The 17,901-nt window shown below is 47.6% G+C and overlaps 1 protein-coding gene across 1 annotated transcript in view; it reads left to right on the top strand.

The window, feature by feature from the left end:
- LOC309550265 (eotaxin-like) overlaps positions 1 to 14,830 on the top strand; it is a gene marked incomplete at its 3' end in the record, with an annotated part of 902,909 nt that extends 888,079 nt beyond the window's left edge. Inside the window, exon 3 of the mRNA XM_082250673.1 lies at positions 14,707 to 14,830. Within this exon, the coding sequence (XP_082106799.1) occupies positions 14,707 to 14,830 (124 nt within the window). The remainder of the gene's footprint in view (positions 1 to 14,706) is intronic.
- Between the last annotated feature and the right edge of the window lie 3,071 nt (positions 14,831 to 17,901).

Here is a 17,901-nt window from a genome sequence, read left to right as displayed (position 1 = left end):
TTCCCAAACTAATGAATAAAAGATTTCCAGTCTCTTACCATGCTCCCACGGAGGGCTCCAAGACAAGAGGGGTTTCCCTCCTCTTCTCTCGACAGGTTGACTTCCAACTAATTGACCTCAAACGAGACCCAGGTGGTAGATTCCTTTTCGTCAAGGGTCGCATAAACTCCCGCCCGATTACTATCGCTAATATTTATGCCCCTAATTGTAAACAAGTACCGTTTTTACGCTCAATATGCCAGGATCTACTTGATTTTGCATCGGGCATGCTGATCCTTGGAGGGGACTTTAATGTCCCTCTCAACCCTATTTTGGACTCCTCCTCAGGATCATCTGCGCTTCCATTTCAGGCCCTACGCCAAATTGCAATACAACTACAAAAATTAAAACTTCACGATACATGGAGACTAATACACTCAGACGTTAAAGACTATACTTTCTATTCAGCACCACACAATAAATTTTCAAGAATCGATTATTTTTTTATCTCCCAAACTGATATACCTTTGCTACACTCGTCCTCGATCGAACCTAGGGTCCTCTCAGACCACAATCCAATAACAATGACTATTCAGTTCCCAGATGAAGATAATAGACGCAAGTCTTGGCGATTAAACCCATCCCTCCTTAGAGACCAAGCAAATGTTGACAAACTTCAAGAGGTCTTAGCCTCTTTTTTCAGAGAGAACGACACCTCTGACTCCACTCCAATAGGGCAATGGGAAGCCCATAAGTGTGTGCTCAGGGGGGAACTTATCCTCCTAGCATCCAAACAAAAGAAGGCCAGACAGGCTGTACTCGAGGGTTTGTTCAAGAAGTTGAGCACACTCGAAAGAATACACAAACGCTCCGCAGCCAATGAAGCCCTAACGGAACTTACCAAAGTGAGACAGGAAATAAGAGACATTCTTGAAATCCAGAGCCACCGTAGACTGGCCCTGGGCAAAAGAATTTTCTTTGAACAAGGAAACAAATGTGGTCGCTTATTGGCCAAAGTAGTACAGGCACAAAAAAAATCAGCAAACATCCACTTCATAAGGGACAACGCAGGCACGAAACACTGTTCAAATGAGGCTATAGCCAAGCAATTTGAATCTTTCTACCATTCACTTTATAATTTACGTTCCGTATCTCATCAACCCACATCAACCCATCAGCGTCAGGAAACCATCGGGTCCTTCTTAAACACTTATGGCTCTCCACCTCTCTCGCCCTCCATCATCTCCTCAATGGAATTACCGCTATCTACAGAGGAATATGACAGGGCGGTCAAGGAGATGAAGCCAGGAAAATGCCCTGGTCCTGATGGTTTCTCCCTGCAATACTTCCGCACGTTCGTGGAAACTCTCAGGCCTCACTTCTTGCGTGCGTTCCGCACTTTGGCAGACACACCACACCAATCCCCCTCTTTATTAGAAGCTCACATAACAGTGATCCCTAAGGATGGCAAGGATCCAGCTCAGGTAGGCAACTATCGTCCTATTTCACTGCTGAATGTAGACGTTAAGATCTATGCCAAGATCCTTGCCAACCGACTCCTCCCCCACCTCTCCTCTATGGTTTCTCTAGATCAAGTCGGCTTTGTTCCTGGTCGCGAGGCCAGGGACAATACCACAAGGGCGCTAAATATTCATCATTGGCTTACCACCCGAGGTGTCCCTGGCTTCTTTCTTTCATTGGACGCCGAAAAGGCGTTTGACAGAGTGGCCTGGGACTATCTTACATCGACCCTTGAATCTTTGGGCTTAGGGCCTGGAATGGTGTCGAATATCCGGGCCTTATACACCAATCAAAGGGCCAGGGTCAGGGTCAATGGCCACCTGTCGGACGCCTTCAGTCTCTCCAATGGTACTAGACAGGGATGCCCTCTCTCTCCGATCCTTTTTATCCTATCACTGGAACCCTTCCTCAACATGATCCGCGCAAATTCTGATATTAGGGGAATTCAAATCAAGGGATGTACTCATAAAATAGCAGCATTCGCAGATGATATGCTGCTTTTCCTATCCCAACCACATCTGTCCCTCCCAATTCTACTTAAAGACCTGGAATTTTTTAAATCCATATCACACTTGCAAATTAATTACGCTAAATCCATGGCCCTTAACGTCTCTCTTCCACATACGGAAGTTGACCGTTGTCAGATGAACTTCCCGTTCAAATGGGCCCCTGAATCCATTCCCTACCTAGGGATACTTATCCCTCGCAATCTTAATGACCTCTATAAACTAAATTACCAGCCTCTCCTAAACTCCGTCAACACCACCCTACGTTCTTGGAGTTCCCTCCAGGTATCGTGGTTTGGCCGCGCTTCTCTCCTTAAAATGTCTATCCTACCCAAATTTCTTTACCTTTTTCAAACCATTCCAATCCATTTATCAAGCTCCTTCTTTACATCCTTCAAATCATCTTCCCAAAAATTTGTCTGGAATGATAAAAGACCAGGAATTCGGTACACACAGCTTACGGCTCCTAAGGAAAGCGGAGGATTGGGGCTCCCTGACCTTCACACCTATTACAAAGCCTGCATTCTAAGTAGATTGGTAGATTGGAACATACACTCATCTCTTAAGTCAGTTGTTGGTCTGGAAAATGCATTCTCTGAAATACCGCTAAACTTGCTCTCCTGGCTTCCATTTTCCGCAACAAAAGAAGACCTCAGGGATCATCCCCTGATATGTCCTCCTTTAAAGCTTCATTGCGCGTGGCGCAAAGCTAAAAAGATTAACCTAGCATGTGGTCCCTTGACCCCGATCCGCTGGAACCCGGCCTTTGAGCCGGGAATGACTAACTCATTCCTTCAGGACATCTGGCCATTTGAAAATGTGGTGGCCAAACACTTCTTCAACAAAGACTCCCCCTTATCTTGGGAGGCCCTGAACCAAATCCTTCACCCCCACTCAATACCATTGTGGGCTTTCTTTCAGATTCGTAGCTTCCTTAGCGATAGTCGGGTCGCATCCAACTGGTTGAGACCATTAACTGGTATTGAGGCCATATGTGAGGGTGGGAGACCCCAGAGGCATGTGATCTCTGCCTTGTACCGTCTTGTTCTATCCCCTCCCCCTCTCTCAGCATCTTCTTTTGTAGGGGCCTGGTCAAGAGATCTGGACCTTTCCCTTACTGAGGAGGAGTGGTCTTCCATTTGCCGCAATATTCAATGTTCTTCTGTGAGCGTAGCAATCCAGGAGAATGGATATAAGGTACTCTCCAGATGGTACCATACACCGGACCGATTACATAAATTCTTCCCGAATGTTACGAATATGTGCTGGAGGTGTGATAATGAGCCGGGCACAATGCTCCATATTTGGTGGTCATGCCCGTTACTTCAGCCCTACTGGAGGAGAGTACACGAGCTGATCAAGGAAGTAACCTCGAGACTACTGGATTTCTCGCCAGCACAATACCTACTGCATTGGTCCCCTTTCCAGCGGGGGAGTTATAGGAAATCTCTGGCGATGCACATGGCGACTGCTGCCAAACTGTGCGTCCCATGTCACTGGAAATCATCTACAATCCCCTCCATCAAAGAGTGGTGTAAGCGTCTGAACCACATTGAACAAATGGAGGAATTGATCAGCATTGCCCATGATAGATACTCAGAATTTGCTGCAACTTGGCAGGAATGGACAGGATTCAAGCAAACGGCGACTTACGCTTCAATCACGACCCCTACTTAGAATCGGATTCTCAAGTATACTCTTTGAAAGTAGTTTCTGTGATGAGATGTTCCCCCCCCCCCCCCCCCCCCGAGAGACTGGAAGTTTAAGTCACCAGACATCCTTCCCCCTTTAGTGTCCTTCCCTCCTTTCTTGCCCCCCTCCTCACTCTTTTCATCCGTCTGTTTATCCTTCCCTCCCTTCCCATCCCCTTCTTCCCTTCTCCCTGAGTAGCGGACATTAGATTCTTAACATCCCTCCGAGCAATACTGGATCCATAACATTCTTATACAGATTACTGCCAATCCGCACTTTCTAGAGCTCCACAATAAGGTTGTCTTAATACATAGGCTCCTCAAGAAGCTCCCCGCAGACACACAACAACCTGGCTAAACCTCATTGATACTACCTATATGCCTATGACCTATATGTTTCAATAATAGCTACATGCTCTTATGGTTCCAGTATTTCAGCTGTATGGAATGTTCCTATCCAGTAATGGTCTTTGTTTTCAGGCTAGTTTATTTTGAGTTGTGCTTCCGACATTTTCTCAGGAATCCACTGCTTCACGGTATTTAGCATGACTCAAGCCACACTGATTTTTCCTCTTTCTTTTCCCTTTTTGTGTCCCCTTTACCCTCTATACCCTTGAAGCCTTATTCTTTACGTGATATAAAAATTAAAAAAAAAAAAAAAAAAAAAAGAAAACTATAGAGAAATATGTTTACTACCATTGATATTGTGTGACTTTCTGTACCCTGTATAATTTGTTTTTCAATAAAAAAAATTTTATGGAAAAAAAAAAAAATACTGCGGGTTTGGTTATTGATTAGGTTTGGTTATTGATTAGGTAAAAATGAATGGGTTTCTTAGGTATGACGTGATAACTGCCTTCATCTATTCAATGAATGTTGATATTGTTCCTGCAATTAAGTGATAAGAAATTGTCGGGAATATCTTTATTATCATTATTAGTAGTAGTGGCAGAATTTCCATCAGTTCACTCTTCAGCCCAAGTTCCTGAATTTTCTTTCCACGACACAAAGTGATCACCCTTATTATTTGTACAGCACTGCTGTATATATCAGAGCTATATAAAGGTACACTATATTGTCAAAAGTATTGGGACGCCTGCCTTTACACGCACATGAACTGTAATGGCATCCCAGTCTTAGGGTCCTTTCACACGGTCCGTTCTGCTCATCGGAGGATCGATCCGCCACTCTGTGTGCGGAGACGGAGCTGTCAGATCCCCGCTGTTCTCTATGGGGAGATTAGATGAGAATGGACCGCCTGTCCGTTCTCATCCAATCCGATCTGCTGGACGGATGGAAAAACTGAATTTTTGTAAAATCTTACCTGTAAAATTTCTTTCTCTGAGTCCTCCGACAGTCGCCGCCTCTTCATATTCGTCACAATGGGGTATTACATTTTGCTCCGTAGGAGTAGCTAGGCAACAGAATATGTCAATATTAAAGCTTTTAACATATCCCACCCCCAGGGGGTGGTCCCCTCAGTCTATACCCTCCTGCTTCCTGTTCCATACCTCAGTTTCAGTAGAATAGCAGTAGAGTACATACACAAACCCCAAAAGAGGGGCGGGGGCGGTGACTGTCGGAGGACTCAGAGAAAGGAATTTTACAGGTAAGATTTTACAAAAATTCAGTTTTCTCTTGCGTCCTCCGACAGTCGCCGCCTCTTCATATTCGTCACAATGGGGACGTCCCAAAGCAGTGCAAACATGAGGGGTGGGAAACGCAGCCGCGCCTAAGGCAACGCAGTCTCCACATCAGAGAAAGTAACCTTACCAAGGGAAGGAAACCAACTGGGCAACATGAAAAAAAGCTTGCTCAACAGGAGCAACAACCCAGGAAGAACAAATAACCTAGGGATAAAAAACATCCCAAACAGCCAAGGGCCCAAAAAACAAGGGACCTTAAGGTACTGCCGCACTAAGAACCTTGCGGCCAAAGGAAGCATCTGCCGATGCCCGAACATCCACTTTGTAGAACTTTGAGAAGGTGTGAACGGACGACCAAGTCGCCGCCTTACACACCTGGGCCACAGAGGCCCGATGATGACAGGCCCAAGACGTACTCAGAGATCTGGTAGAGTGCGCCTTCACAGGCATAAGAGGAACCTTCCCCTTCAAAGCATATGCCTGCTCAATGTCTGTCTGATCCATTTGGCGATGGTAGAAGCCGACGCCGCCATGCCCTTCCGAGGTCCCTCAGGAAGGACAAAGAGAGAATCTCGCCTTGACAACATCCAAGGAATGCAAAGCCACCTCCTTCGGATGCTCGGGCTTCGCGCAAAGCGAAGGCAAGACAATGTCCTCATTGAGGTGGAATTCTGAAATCCTTTTTGGAAGAAAAGAAGGATTAGGTCACAAGACCACCTTATCCAAGTGGAGTACCAGATACGGAGACCTGCACGACAAAGCTGCCAGCTCTGAAACCCTGCGAGCCAAAGTGATCGCCACCAAAAAGGCGACCTTTTTGGACAACAGAGGTAACGAGATCTCCCTGATCTTTTCAAAGGGAGCATGTTGCAACACGGACAGAACAAGGTTCAAGTCCCATGGAGGCAAAGGCTCCCTCCGAGGAGGGACCAGGTGTCGCACCCCTTGAACAAAGGTGCTAACCAGAGAATTAGACGCCACAGGGCGCTGAAAAAGAACGGCCAGAGCAGAAATCTGATCCTTAATCGTGGCCAACGTCAAACGCTGGTCCACGCCCGTTTGAAGGAAAGCCAACACTCTCGAAACCGAATATGAGCGAGGGGAGTACCCCCTGGACTCACACCAGGTAAAGTAGGCCTTCCAAGTACGGTAGTATATCTTCCCCGAAGAGGCCTTTCTAGCATTGATCAAAGTATGAATGACCTCCGGAGAGAGACCCCTATCCTTCAGGACCTCGGTCTCAACAGCCAGGCCGTCAAAGCCAGCGACTGTAAAGCAGGATGGAATATCGGTCCTTGAGACAGAAGATCTTCCCGAAGAGGCAGACGCCATGGAGCGTCGACCGCCAGATTCATGAGGTCTGCGTACCAAGACCGGCGGGGCCAGTCTGGCGCCACCAGAATCACCGTTCGTGGTTCCGAGGACAACCTGCAAAGGAACCGGGACAGCAACTGAATTGGTGGGAATGCATACATCAGGTGATACTGATGCCACGGAGCCACTAACGCGTCTGACTCGTCTGCCCGAGGATCGCGCGTCCTTGCCACGAACCTTCCCACCTTGTTGTTCAGACGAGACGCGAACAGGTCCACATCCGGAAGACCCCACTTCGCGCACAACATCTGGAAAACCTCCGGGTGGAGCGACCATTCCCCCTGGTCCAGAGTCTGACGGCTCAGATAATCCGCCTGCCAGTTCTCCACCCCCGGAATGTGAACTGCCGTTATCGCCGGAACGTGTGTCTCGGCCCAAAACAGAATGTCGGCCACTTCCTGAGCCGCTCGGGCCCTCCTGGTGCCCCCCTGGTGGTTGATGTAGGCCACCGCTGTGGCATTGTCCGTCTGAACCCGAACCGGACAGCCCTGTAGCCTGTCCGTCCAACGTTGAAGGCAAAGATTTATCGCCCTCAATTCCAGAATGTTGATCGGAAGGGAGGATTCCTCCTCCGACCAAGTACCCTGGGCGGACAGAACGCCCAGAACACCGCCCCAGCCCGACAGGCTGGCATCCTTTGTGATCACCGTCCACGAAAATGGACGAAAAGACATGCCCCCCGACACCGCCGGGGACTGCAGCCACCATAGCAGATTCCTTCTCGTATGAAGACTCAACGAGATCTGAAGATCCAGAGATTGTGGTCGCCCGTCCCACCTGGACAGGATCTCCGCCTGGAGATCCCTCGTGTGAAACTGGGCGAAGGGAATCGCCTCGAAAGCCGAGACCATCAAAACCAAACACCTCATGCCCGTCCGGAGGGATGAGCACGGAACGTCCCGAAGGGACCTGACTTCGTCCTGAAGCGTCTTGAGCTTGTCTTCCGGCAGGAAGACTTTTGCCTGAACCGAATCCAGAATCATACCCAGATAGGGAAGACGAACCGACGGGCACAGCGTCGATTTTGGGAAGTTTATCGTCCAACCAAACTCCTGCAGAGTTTGCATCGTGATGGACAGGTCCTTCATCAGACCCTGACTGGTCGCAGACCGGACCAGAATGTCATCAGATACCCCAGGATCGAGATACCCTGGGCTCTCAATAAGGCCAGAACCGGCGCAAGCACCTTGGTGAAAACCCGCGGAGCCGAAGCGAGACCAAAGGGTAACGCCACAAATTGATAATGATCCTCCGCAATGGCAAATCGAAGGTACTTTTGGTGACCCTCGAAAATGGGGATGTGTAGGTACGCATCCTTCAAGTCGATGGAGGCCATGAATTCCCCTGGAACCAGGGCAGCCACCACCGAGCGCAGGGATTCCATGCCGGACTTGCGAACCCGCACAAAGCGGTTCAGAGCTTTTAAGTCCAGAATTGGATGAACCTTGCCCTCCTTCCTGGGCACAGTGAACAGATTTGAATAAAACCCCCGAAATCTGTCTCGATGAAGCACCGGAACCACCACTCCCTGAGCCCGCAGGTCCTGCACTGCCAGGTGCAGATCCCGCAAACGCTCCGGAGACAGTTGAAGGTTTGAGGGAAAAAACCTGTTCGCCGGCCGAGAGAGGAACTCGATCTTGTATCCAGACCGAACGATCTCCTGAACCCACCTGTCCCGAACGCGGGCCAGCCAGGGTTGAAGAAAACCGAGCAAACGTCCCCCCACCCCAGAACTGGGTGAGGGAGTCCCTTCAGGCCGCGTTGTTATGGGCAGCGGATCTGGACTGGCCGGACTTCTGCTTACCTGCCCACGGTTTCTTTTGGGAGCCTTGACCCTTGAAGGGCTTGCCCTTATAGTGCGACCGAAAGGCACGAAAGGACCCCTGAGGGGGCCTAAATGAAGCGTGCTTCTTACCTTGAGCGCCCTTAGTCTTGTGAGATTGGGGCAAGAGCGTGCTCTTACCCCCAGAGATCCCCTTAATCAGCGTATCCAGTGAGTCCCCAAAAAGGCGAGATCCTGAATAGGGCAAATTAGCCAAGGTCTTGCGAGACGATTGGCCCACAGACCAACATTTTAGCCAAATCAAACGGCGTGTCAACACCGCCACGCTGTGCACACGTGCAGCCAAAGGAATTACATCCAATTCCGCATCACACCAATACATGACACCCTGATGGATCTGATCCACCATAGCCAACGTCGTCGGCGGGGCAGAATCAGCCACCAGGACGCGCCTGAGTACCTGCGTCCAATCCGCAACAGCCTGAGCTGCCATAAGGGAAGCAAAAATAGCTTTCAGCATGGAGCCGGTAACCGAGTAAGTATGACGGGCGAGAGACTCCAGTCTCCTGTCCGTAGAGTCCCGGAACACCGGGGTATCCTCCGCCGGAATCGCAGTGGACTTATTCAAAACCGCCACCGCGTGATCCACCGGAGGTGGTACACACCAACGTTCATCAGTGGTGGGTGTGAAGGGATAACGCAGCTTGAACCTACTTGGCACAGCAAAAGGCTTTTTGAGATTGCGCCATTGTTCACTAACAGCGCGCTGAAAATCCTCAGTGCAAGGAAAAACCTGTGATGTTTTGCGCCTCCGCTGGGTCCCATAAGAAGCCAGAACGGCAGGTGGACATGGTTCATCCTGTAAATGCAGCGTTTGTTTGATAGAAGCAACCAATTCATCCATGATTGCAAGCTCTTCAGAAGAGCAAGGGGGAGAATCATCAACCCCCTCAACCTTTGCATCCCCTTCTGACCCTGCAAAGTCCAGGAATGAACGGGACCCCGATAAGGGGACCCCAGCCATAGCAGCCCCATCACCTTCGCCCTCTGAATCAGAGGAGATTGAAACTCTGGGCCTTTTAGTGGATTGAGCAGCCACAAGCATCTGCACCTGAGCAGCCAGGTTAGCCACAACGGTGGCCAAATCCCCCCCTCAGGGGAAACAGCAGCAGCCCCTTGTCCACCCAGTAAGGTGGGAGGAAATTTGCTTTCCTGAGAATCCATGCCCCCAGAAGTGTGCAGGAGAAAAAAAGGGTAACTTCCCCTTTAAAAACGCGGCTAGCGCAGCCCACCGCACACACACACACCAGCACAATGCGACCCCCACAGGGAAAACTACAAACTCAGGCAAGGAAAACAGGACTAAGGAGGATAAAAACCTGGAGAGAACACTGCTGCTGCTGTATCGATCGGTGTGCCCAGGGAAAAGGAAGCGATGCAGAAGAAGCCGCTCCTATAAAGCCTATGGAAGGCTACAAAAAAAATGGCCGCCGGGGAGGAGGTAAATGCAGTGCTACATGAGGTCGGAGTGATCGCCGCCAAAATGGCGGCGCTTGGCGCCAAAAAACGCCGCTCCCAGCTATGGAAGAAGCCCTCATTGCCTGTAGTCATCATTAAAATGGCGGACCGCAGCAGCGGCCGCCGCATGTTGCACAAAACATGATCCACAGCATGTCCTACAACACATAGCATGTCACACAGAGAAATCACACAGTTATGCACACAGAACAGTGTATCACAGCCCCCCTCCTTGCAGCCCACAGCAGCATCCAGACAGGGATCCCAATAGTGTGAACAGACATGCAGGGTTACACAGTCCCAGACTGACACCTACTAAACAGACAGGTCCCCACACAGAGTACACTTACCTGCTGAGTGGTGTGGGGAACCCGCACAAGCGATCAAGCCACTGCACATGTGACAGGGAGAGTCGCAGCCAGGACTGCGGTGCGAAACCACATGGCGTCCAGTGAGGTAGCCACCTCACCATAGCATCCCTGCAGCGAACAGGGATGGGTCGTTCACATGTGCCAGGAAAATTACCTGACTGAACGCTCGATGGCAGGCTGGGAAGCCACTGGCCCACAACCTGCGACCAGGGGGGCAAGCCCGAGACCCAGCCCGCACGATCCTCTTCATCAGAAGAACTAACTAATGCTGAAAAAAGTAACAGCTAAGTAAAGAAAGAGAAAAAAACTCAAATAAAATTAAAAAGAAGATAAAGGCTGAGACAAAATGCCCCAGCACAGAAACAGCCAGCTAACTCCTGAAAGCTAGACAATGAAACTGAGGTATGGAACAGGAAGCAGGAGGGTATAGACTGAGGGGACCACCCCCTGGGGGTGGGATATGTTAAAAGCTTTAATATTGACATATTCTGTTGCCTAGCTACTCCTACGGAGCAAAGTCTAATACCCCATTGTGACGAATATGAAGAGGCGGCGACTGTCGGAGGACGTAAGAGAAATAGGGTTTCCATCCGTCTGGATTTCACGGACAGGATCGGAAGCGGATAGCAGCGGGTGTCAGCGGAGATGTCTCCGCTGACACCCGCTGCCCCGTAGGGATGCATAGAGCATCTGATCAGGTCCACCTGAAAAACTGACAGGCGGATCTGATCGGATCGTTCGTGTGAAAGGGGCCTTAGTCCGTAGGGTTCAATATTGAGTTAGCCCACCCTTTACAGCTATAACAGCTTCAACTCTTCTGGGAAGGCTGTCCACAAGGTTTAGTAGTGTGTCTATGGGAATGTTTGGTCATTCTTCCAGAAGTGCATTTGTAAGGTCAGGCCCTGATGTTGGACGAGAAGGCCTGGATCACAGTCTCTGCTCTAATTCATCCCAAAGCTGTTCTATCGGGTTGAGGTGCAGGCGAGTCAAGTTCCTCCACCCCAAACTCGCTCATCCATGTCTTTATGGACCTTGCTTTGTGCACTGGTCCAAATCATTAGGTGGAGGGGGATTATGGTGTGGGGTTATTTTTCAGGGGTTGTGCTTGGCCCCTTAGTTCCAGTGAAGGGAACTCTTAAGGCATCAGTATACCAAGACTTTTTGGACAATTTCATGATCCCAACTTTGGGGATGGCCCCTTCCTTTTCCAACATGACTGGACACCAGTGCACAAAGCAAGGTCCATAAAGACATGGATGAGCGAGTTGGGGTGGAGGAACTTGACTGGCCTGCACAGAGTCCTGACCTCAACCCGATAGAACACTTTTGGGATGAATTAGAGCGGAGACTGCGAGCCAGGTCTTCTTGTCCACATTAGTGCCTGACCTTACAAATGTTCTTCTGGAAGAATGGTCAAACATTCCCATAGACACACTCCTAAACCTTGTGGACAGCCTTCCAAGAAGAGTTGAAGCTGTTATAGCTGCAAAGGGTGGGCCAATTCAATATTGAACCCTACGGACTTAGACTGGGATGCCATTAAAGTTCATGTGCGGGTAAAGGCAGGCATCCCAATACTTTTGACAATATAGTGTATAATAATATTAGTGTGTGACTGTGGGGGGACATTAGAGTGTAAGCTCCTCTGGTGCAGAGGCTGATGTGAATTCAGTTATAATAACTCTGTAGGATAACAAGTGCTGTTATCATTATTATACATTTATATAGCTCTGACATATACCGCAGTGCTGTACAGAGAACACTGAGCCAGTCACATCAGTCTCTGTACCAGAGGAGCTTACACTCTAATGTCCCCCCACAGTCACACACTATTATTATTATTATACATTTATATAGCTCTGACATATACTGCAGTGCTGTACAGAGAACACTGAGCCAGTCACATCAGTCCTTGTGCTTATCGCTGTATTTATACGTTCTTTTTTTCTCCCAGTGTCTGCTGCTAGCAGAAACCCAGCTGAATGCTGTTTGGCAACGAGTAATAAAGTGATCCCCTACAGAATTATCAGCACCTACAATCATCAGGGCGAGTCATCCGGCTGCAACATTCCCGCCATTGTGTAAGTATCTGAAAATAATAAAAGTCTTCACTCCATAATTCTAGGGATTAGACCATTGGGGGTCACTTTTCATATGGGGGCTCAACTGCAGCCCCCCGACATCACTACAGGGCTACATATAAAATCTCAACGAATATCATTATCAGAGACACACAATAGGTTATAGACAAAGACTACGGGCTTGATGCAAGAGAAGACCAGAGACTGCAGACATACTACAGGAGACGGTCAGAGACTGCAGACCTACTACAGGAGATGGTCAGAGACTGCAGACATACTACAGGAGATGGTCAGAGACTGCAGACATATTACAGGAGATGGTCAGAGACTGCAGACATACTACAGGAGATGGTCATAGACTGCAGACATATTACAGGAGATGGTCATAGACTGCAGACATATTACAGGAGATGGTCATAGACTGCAGACATACTACAGGAGATGGTCAGAGACTGCAGACATATTACAGGAGATGGTCAGAGACTGCATACATACTACAGGAGATGGTCAGAGACTGCAGACATACTACAGGAGATTGTCAGAGACTGCAGAAATACTACTGAAGATGGTAAAGCCCCGTACACACGTACCGATCGTCGGCCGAACGATCGGCTGTCTTTTGTCCAGGGCTGTCGTGTCTGTTGAAAAGTGCAAAAGACTGCACACGAATTTTGTCCGCCGACTACAGCCGACTGCAGAAGTGATGTCATGTGATGGTTAACTTTCCCTCTGTTTTTTCTTTTCTGAGCATGCCCAGTCTTGCAAATCTGCTGTCTGTCGGCCGAATTCTGTACTGATTGGCGAACAATCGGCCGCTCTGGTGTCGGCATACAAAAATTTTAATGCTTGCAAGACAGATTCTTTTCGGCCGAATGTCGGCTGTCGGAAGCATCATACTAACAAGCCGACAATCGGCCGATCATTCGGCGGCCGAAGCTTTTTGGCCGACGATCGGTACGTGTGTACGGGGCTTAAGAGATTGCAGACATACTACAGGAGATGGTCAGAGACTGCAGACATAGTACAGGAGATGGTCAGAGACTGCAGACATACTACAGGAGATGGTCAGAGACTGCAGACACACTACAGGAGATGGTCAGAGACTGCAGACACACTACAGGAGATGGTCAGAGATTGCAGACATACTACAGGAGATGGTCAGAGACTGCAGACATACTACAGGAGATGGGCAGAGACTGCAGATATTCTACAAGAGATGGTCAGAGACTGCAGACATACTACAAGAGATGGCCAGAGACTGCAGATATGCTACAAGAGATGGTCAGAGACTGCAGACATACTACAGGAGATGGCCAGAGACTGCAGACATGCTACAGGAGATGGTCAGAGACTGCAGACATACTACAGAAGTTGGTCAGAGATTGCAGACATACTACAGGAGATGGTCAGAGACTGCAGACATACTACAGGAGATGGTCATAGACTGCAGACACGCTACAGGAGATGGTCAGAGACTGCAGAAATACTACAGGAGAAGGTCAGAGACTGCAGACATACTACAGGAGATGGTCAGAGACTGCTGACATACTACAGGAGATGGTCAGAGACTGCTGACATACTACAGGAGACGGTCAGAGACTGCAGACATACTACAGGAGATGGTCAGAGACTGCAGACACACTACAGGAGATGGTAAGAGACTGCAGAAATACTACAGGAGATGGTCAGAGACTGCAGACATACTACAGGAGATGGTCAGAGACTGTAGACATACTACAGGAGATGGTCAGAGACTGCTGACATACTACAGGAGATGGTCAGAGACTGCAGACATGCTACAGGAGATGGTCAGAGACTGCAGACATACTACAGGAGATGGTCAGAGACTGCAGACGTGATTCAAGGAATCGTCAGAGACTGTGGAAATAGAAATGCAGAGACACAGAAGAGTGACAGACATACAGTAAAGTAAAAGCAGAACACATTACACATATATAGGCACACATTTAACCCCTTGATTGCCCCTAGATGTTAACCCCTTCCCAGCCAGTATCACTAGAACAGTGACCGTGTACAATATTAGCACTGACGTCTATATTGGTTTTGCTATTGATGCCAGTGTCAGCTGGTCAGTTAGTATACCTCCAAGCCAGCATGGGTTAGTGTCAGATTGCCCACCGCATCACAATGAACGTTAAAAAAAAAAACTCAAAAAACAAACATGTATTTATGTAACTTTGTTTCATATGATAACTGTCTGTCTTCTTTCTTCTAGATTCACTACAAACAAGAACAAACACCTCTGTGCCACCCCAAATTCAGACTGGGTGAAGAAGTATATACGCTGCCTAAACCAAAAAGAAGTGAGTAACGCTGATTTAATACGGAGCGAAAACTGAGATTACACCGATCAATACACATTTATATATCTCTGACATATACCACAGTGCTGTACAGAGATCACTAAGCCAGTCACATCTGCCTCTGCACCAGAGGAGCTTACACTCTAATGTCCCCCCACAGTCACACACTATTATTATACATTTATATAGCTCTGACATATACCACAGTGCTGTACAGAGATCACTGAGCCAGTCACATCAGTCTCTGCACCAGAGGAGCTTACACTCTAATTTCCCCCCACAGTCACATCAGTCTCTGTACCAGAGGAGCTTACACTCTAATGTCCCCCCACGGTCACACACTATTATTATACATTTATATAGCTCTGACATATACCGCAGTGCTGTACAGAGATCACTGAGCCAGTCACATCAGTCTCTGTACCAGAGGAATAATAATTGGAAATAATATTTGGACAGCTGGAATTCTGTCATTTGTGCAGTGGAAGAACTATTACCACCAAATGACAGATCCCTGCCTGCTAGATGTTTGTAAACAAACCAGCCAGAGATCCTGGATGATGTCATTGGCCAGATATCCCAGCCAGTTTGTTTATAAACAGAAGCCGGTGGGGATTTAGTGCCGGTTCACACTAGGGCGACCTGTGAGGCGACCTGGTTGCCTCACAGGTCGCCGCAGGTCGCCTCCCATAGGGAAGCTGCGGACCCGTTCTAATAGGAGCGACACAAGTCGCTCCGACCTAGAAAAAGGGTCCGGAGCTTCTTTGGGGCGACCCGGAGGCGACCGCCATAGACTTTAATGTTATGAAGTCCGTGGCGGCTGCTCCGAGGTCGCGGCACGCTGCTCGCACCGCGACCTCGGAGGTCGCGGTGCGAAGTAGCGTCGCTGCAATGTGAACCGGCGCTTATAGAAAATCAGAACCTCCAAACATATATATATATATATATATATATATATATTTATATATTTATATTTATTTAATAGAGTCTCTAGAGAATAAAATTGTGGGTGTTACAATCTTTTATGTCACACAGTATTTGTGCAGCAATTTTTCAAACGCAATTTTTTTTTGGGGAAAAAATACACTTTAACCACTTCTGATCACCCGCTGCAGTTATACTGCGGCAGGGCGGCCCTCCTGCGCGAACTGATGTAGGTATATGTCAGTCGCGCGCCTGCAGCTAGATGGCGGACGCGCGCCGGCGGAGGCACGCTCCCGCCCCCACTCATCAGCGGGGACTCCGATGCACGGGGCAGGCGGCACCTGTGGTCGCTCCCCACTGAGAGAGAAGGACGGTTGGCTGTTGCAAACACAGCCGACCGTTCTTCTTTCTGGAATGATCACAGAGCCCCTGTGATCCTTATATGTAGGATCACAGGTCTCTGTGATCATTTGACAAGCCACGCCCCCATACAGTCAGAAACAGCGCCCCTAGGTACACATTTAACCCCTTGATCACGTACAGTGTTAACCCCTTCCCTGCCAGTGTCATTATTACTGTAACAGTGCATATTTTTAGCACTGATTACTGTAGTAATGTCACTAGACCCGCCAAAAGTGACTCTTTAAATATTTTTACAGGTTACAGGTTACCAATTTAGAGTTACAGAGTAGGGATGATCGAACTTTTGAAAAGTTCGGTTCGACCAGAACACCCGAACTTCACGAAAGTTCGGCCCGGATTTCAGAACCCCATTGAAATCAATGGGACCCGAACTTCTGTAATCAAAAAACACCATTTTTAAGCCCTAAAACCCAATAAATGCCCCTAAAAAGTGCCTAGGGTTCTGGGTCATGCCCCATTAACTATTAATCACACAAAAAAAAGTTCTTAAAAATTGTCATTTTTGATAAAAAAGCCAATTATTGAAAAATTAAAAAAAAAAAAAAAAAGAGATTTTTTTGATTTTTACTTTGGATTTAGTATCTGGGGGGTCTAAAAGGTGTGCATGTGAAGTTTCAGCTCTGTAGCATGTCCAGAACCATGAAAAAAAAAAAGATAATTTTTCAGTAGAACAGGGATGTGGTTCGGGAGCCTCCTTTAACTTTAACACCTATATGATCTTTTTTTCTGGTTCTGGACATGCTACAGAGCTGAAACTTCACAGGTACACCTTTTAGACCCCCCAGACACAAAATCACACAAAAAAAGTTCTTAAAAATTGTCATTTTTGATAAAAAAGCCAATTATTGAAAAATTAAAAAAAAAAAAAAAAAAAAAGAGATTTTTTGATTTTTACTTTGGATTTAGTATCTGGGGGGTCTAAAAGGTGTGCATGTGAAGTTTCAGGTCTGTAGCATGTCCAGAACCAGAAAAAAAAAGATCGTTTGTATTAGAAAACTTAAAGCACAGGAATATGGCTTCTCTGCTGTAACACCTTGCCGGTTTAATAGCAGGCATTTTTTTGGGTTCTTTGCAGTCAGGAAAAACATCTGAACTTGTGTATAGTAGTACTGTGCACAAGTTCTGATGTTTTGCCTGCCTCCAAAATTCCCCAAAAAATGCCAGCAAAAACACACCTGGGCATTTTTTTTTTTGACGCTAGCGTTTTTTTTTGGCATTTTTTGGGGTTCTTTTGAGGCAGGCAAAACATCTGAACATGTGTATAGGGGGGATATATAGACATATATGTCTGAATATATACCCCTAGACATATATAGGTGTGATAGTAGCAGAAATAAATGCTTGCGCTAATGAAATCATTTACAGTAATATATTTCTGCTACTATCACACCTATATATGTCTAGGGGTATATATTCAGACATATATGCCTATATATACACCCTATACACATGTTGTATACACATTTACACACATGTAAAAAATGCCCAGGTGTGTTTTTGCTGGCATTTTTTGGGGATTTTGGAGGCAGGCAAAACATCAGAACTTGTGCACAGTACCACTATACACAAGTTCAGATGTTTTTCCTGACTGCAAAGAACCCAAAAAAATGCCTGCTATTAAACCGGCAAGGTGTTACAGCAGAGAAGCCATATTCCTGTGCTTAAAGTTTTCTAATACAAACGATCTTTTTTTTTTATGGTTCTGGACATGCTACAGAGCTGAAACTTCACATGTACACTTTTTAGACCCCCCAGATACT

The sequence above is a fragment of the Pelophylax lessonae genome (genome assembly GCF_965119305.1).
Source record: "Pelophylax lessonae genome assembly, chromosome: 1".
NCBI lineage: Eukaryota > Metazoa > Chordata > Amphibia > Anura > Ranidae > Pelophylax > Pelophylax lessonae.
The sequence above is the reverse complement of the archived record's forward strand: the minus strand, read 5'-3'. Positions and strand labels throughout refer to the sequence as shown.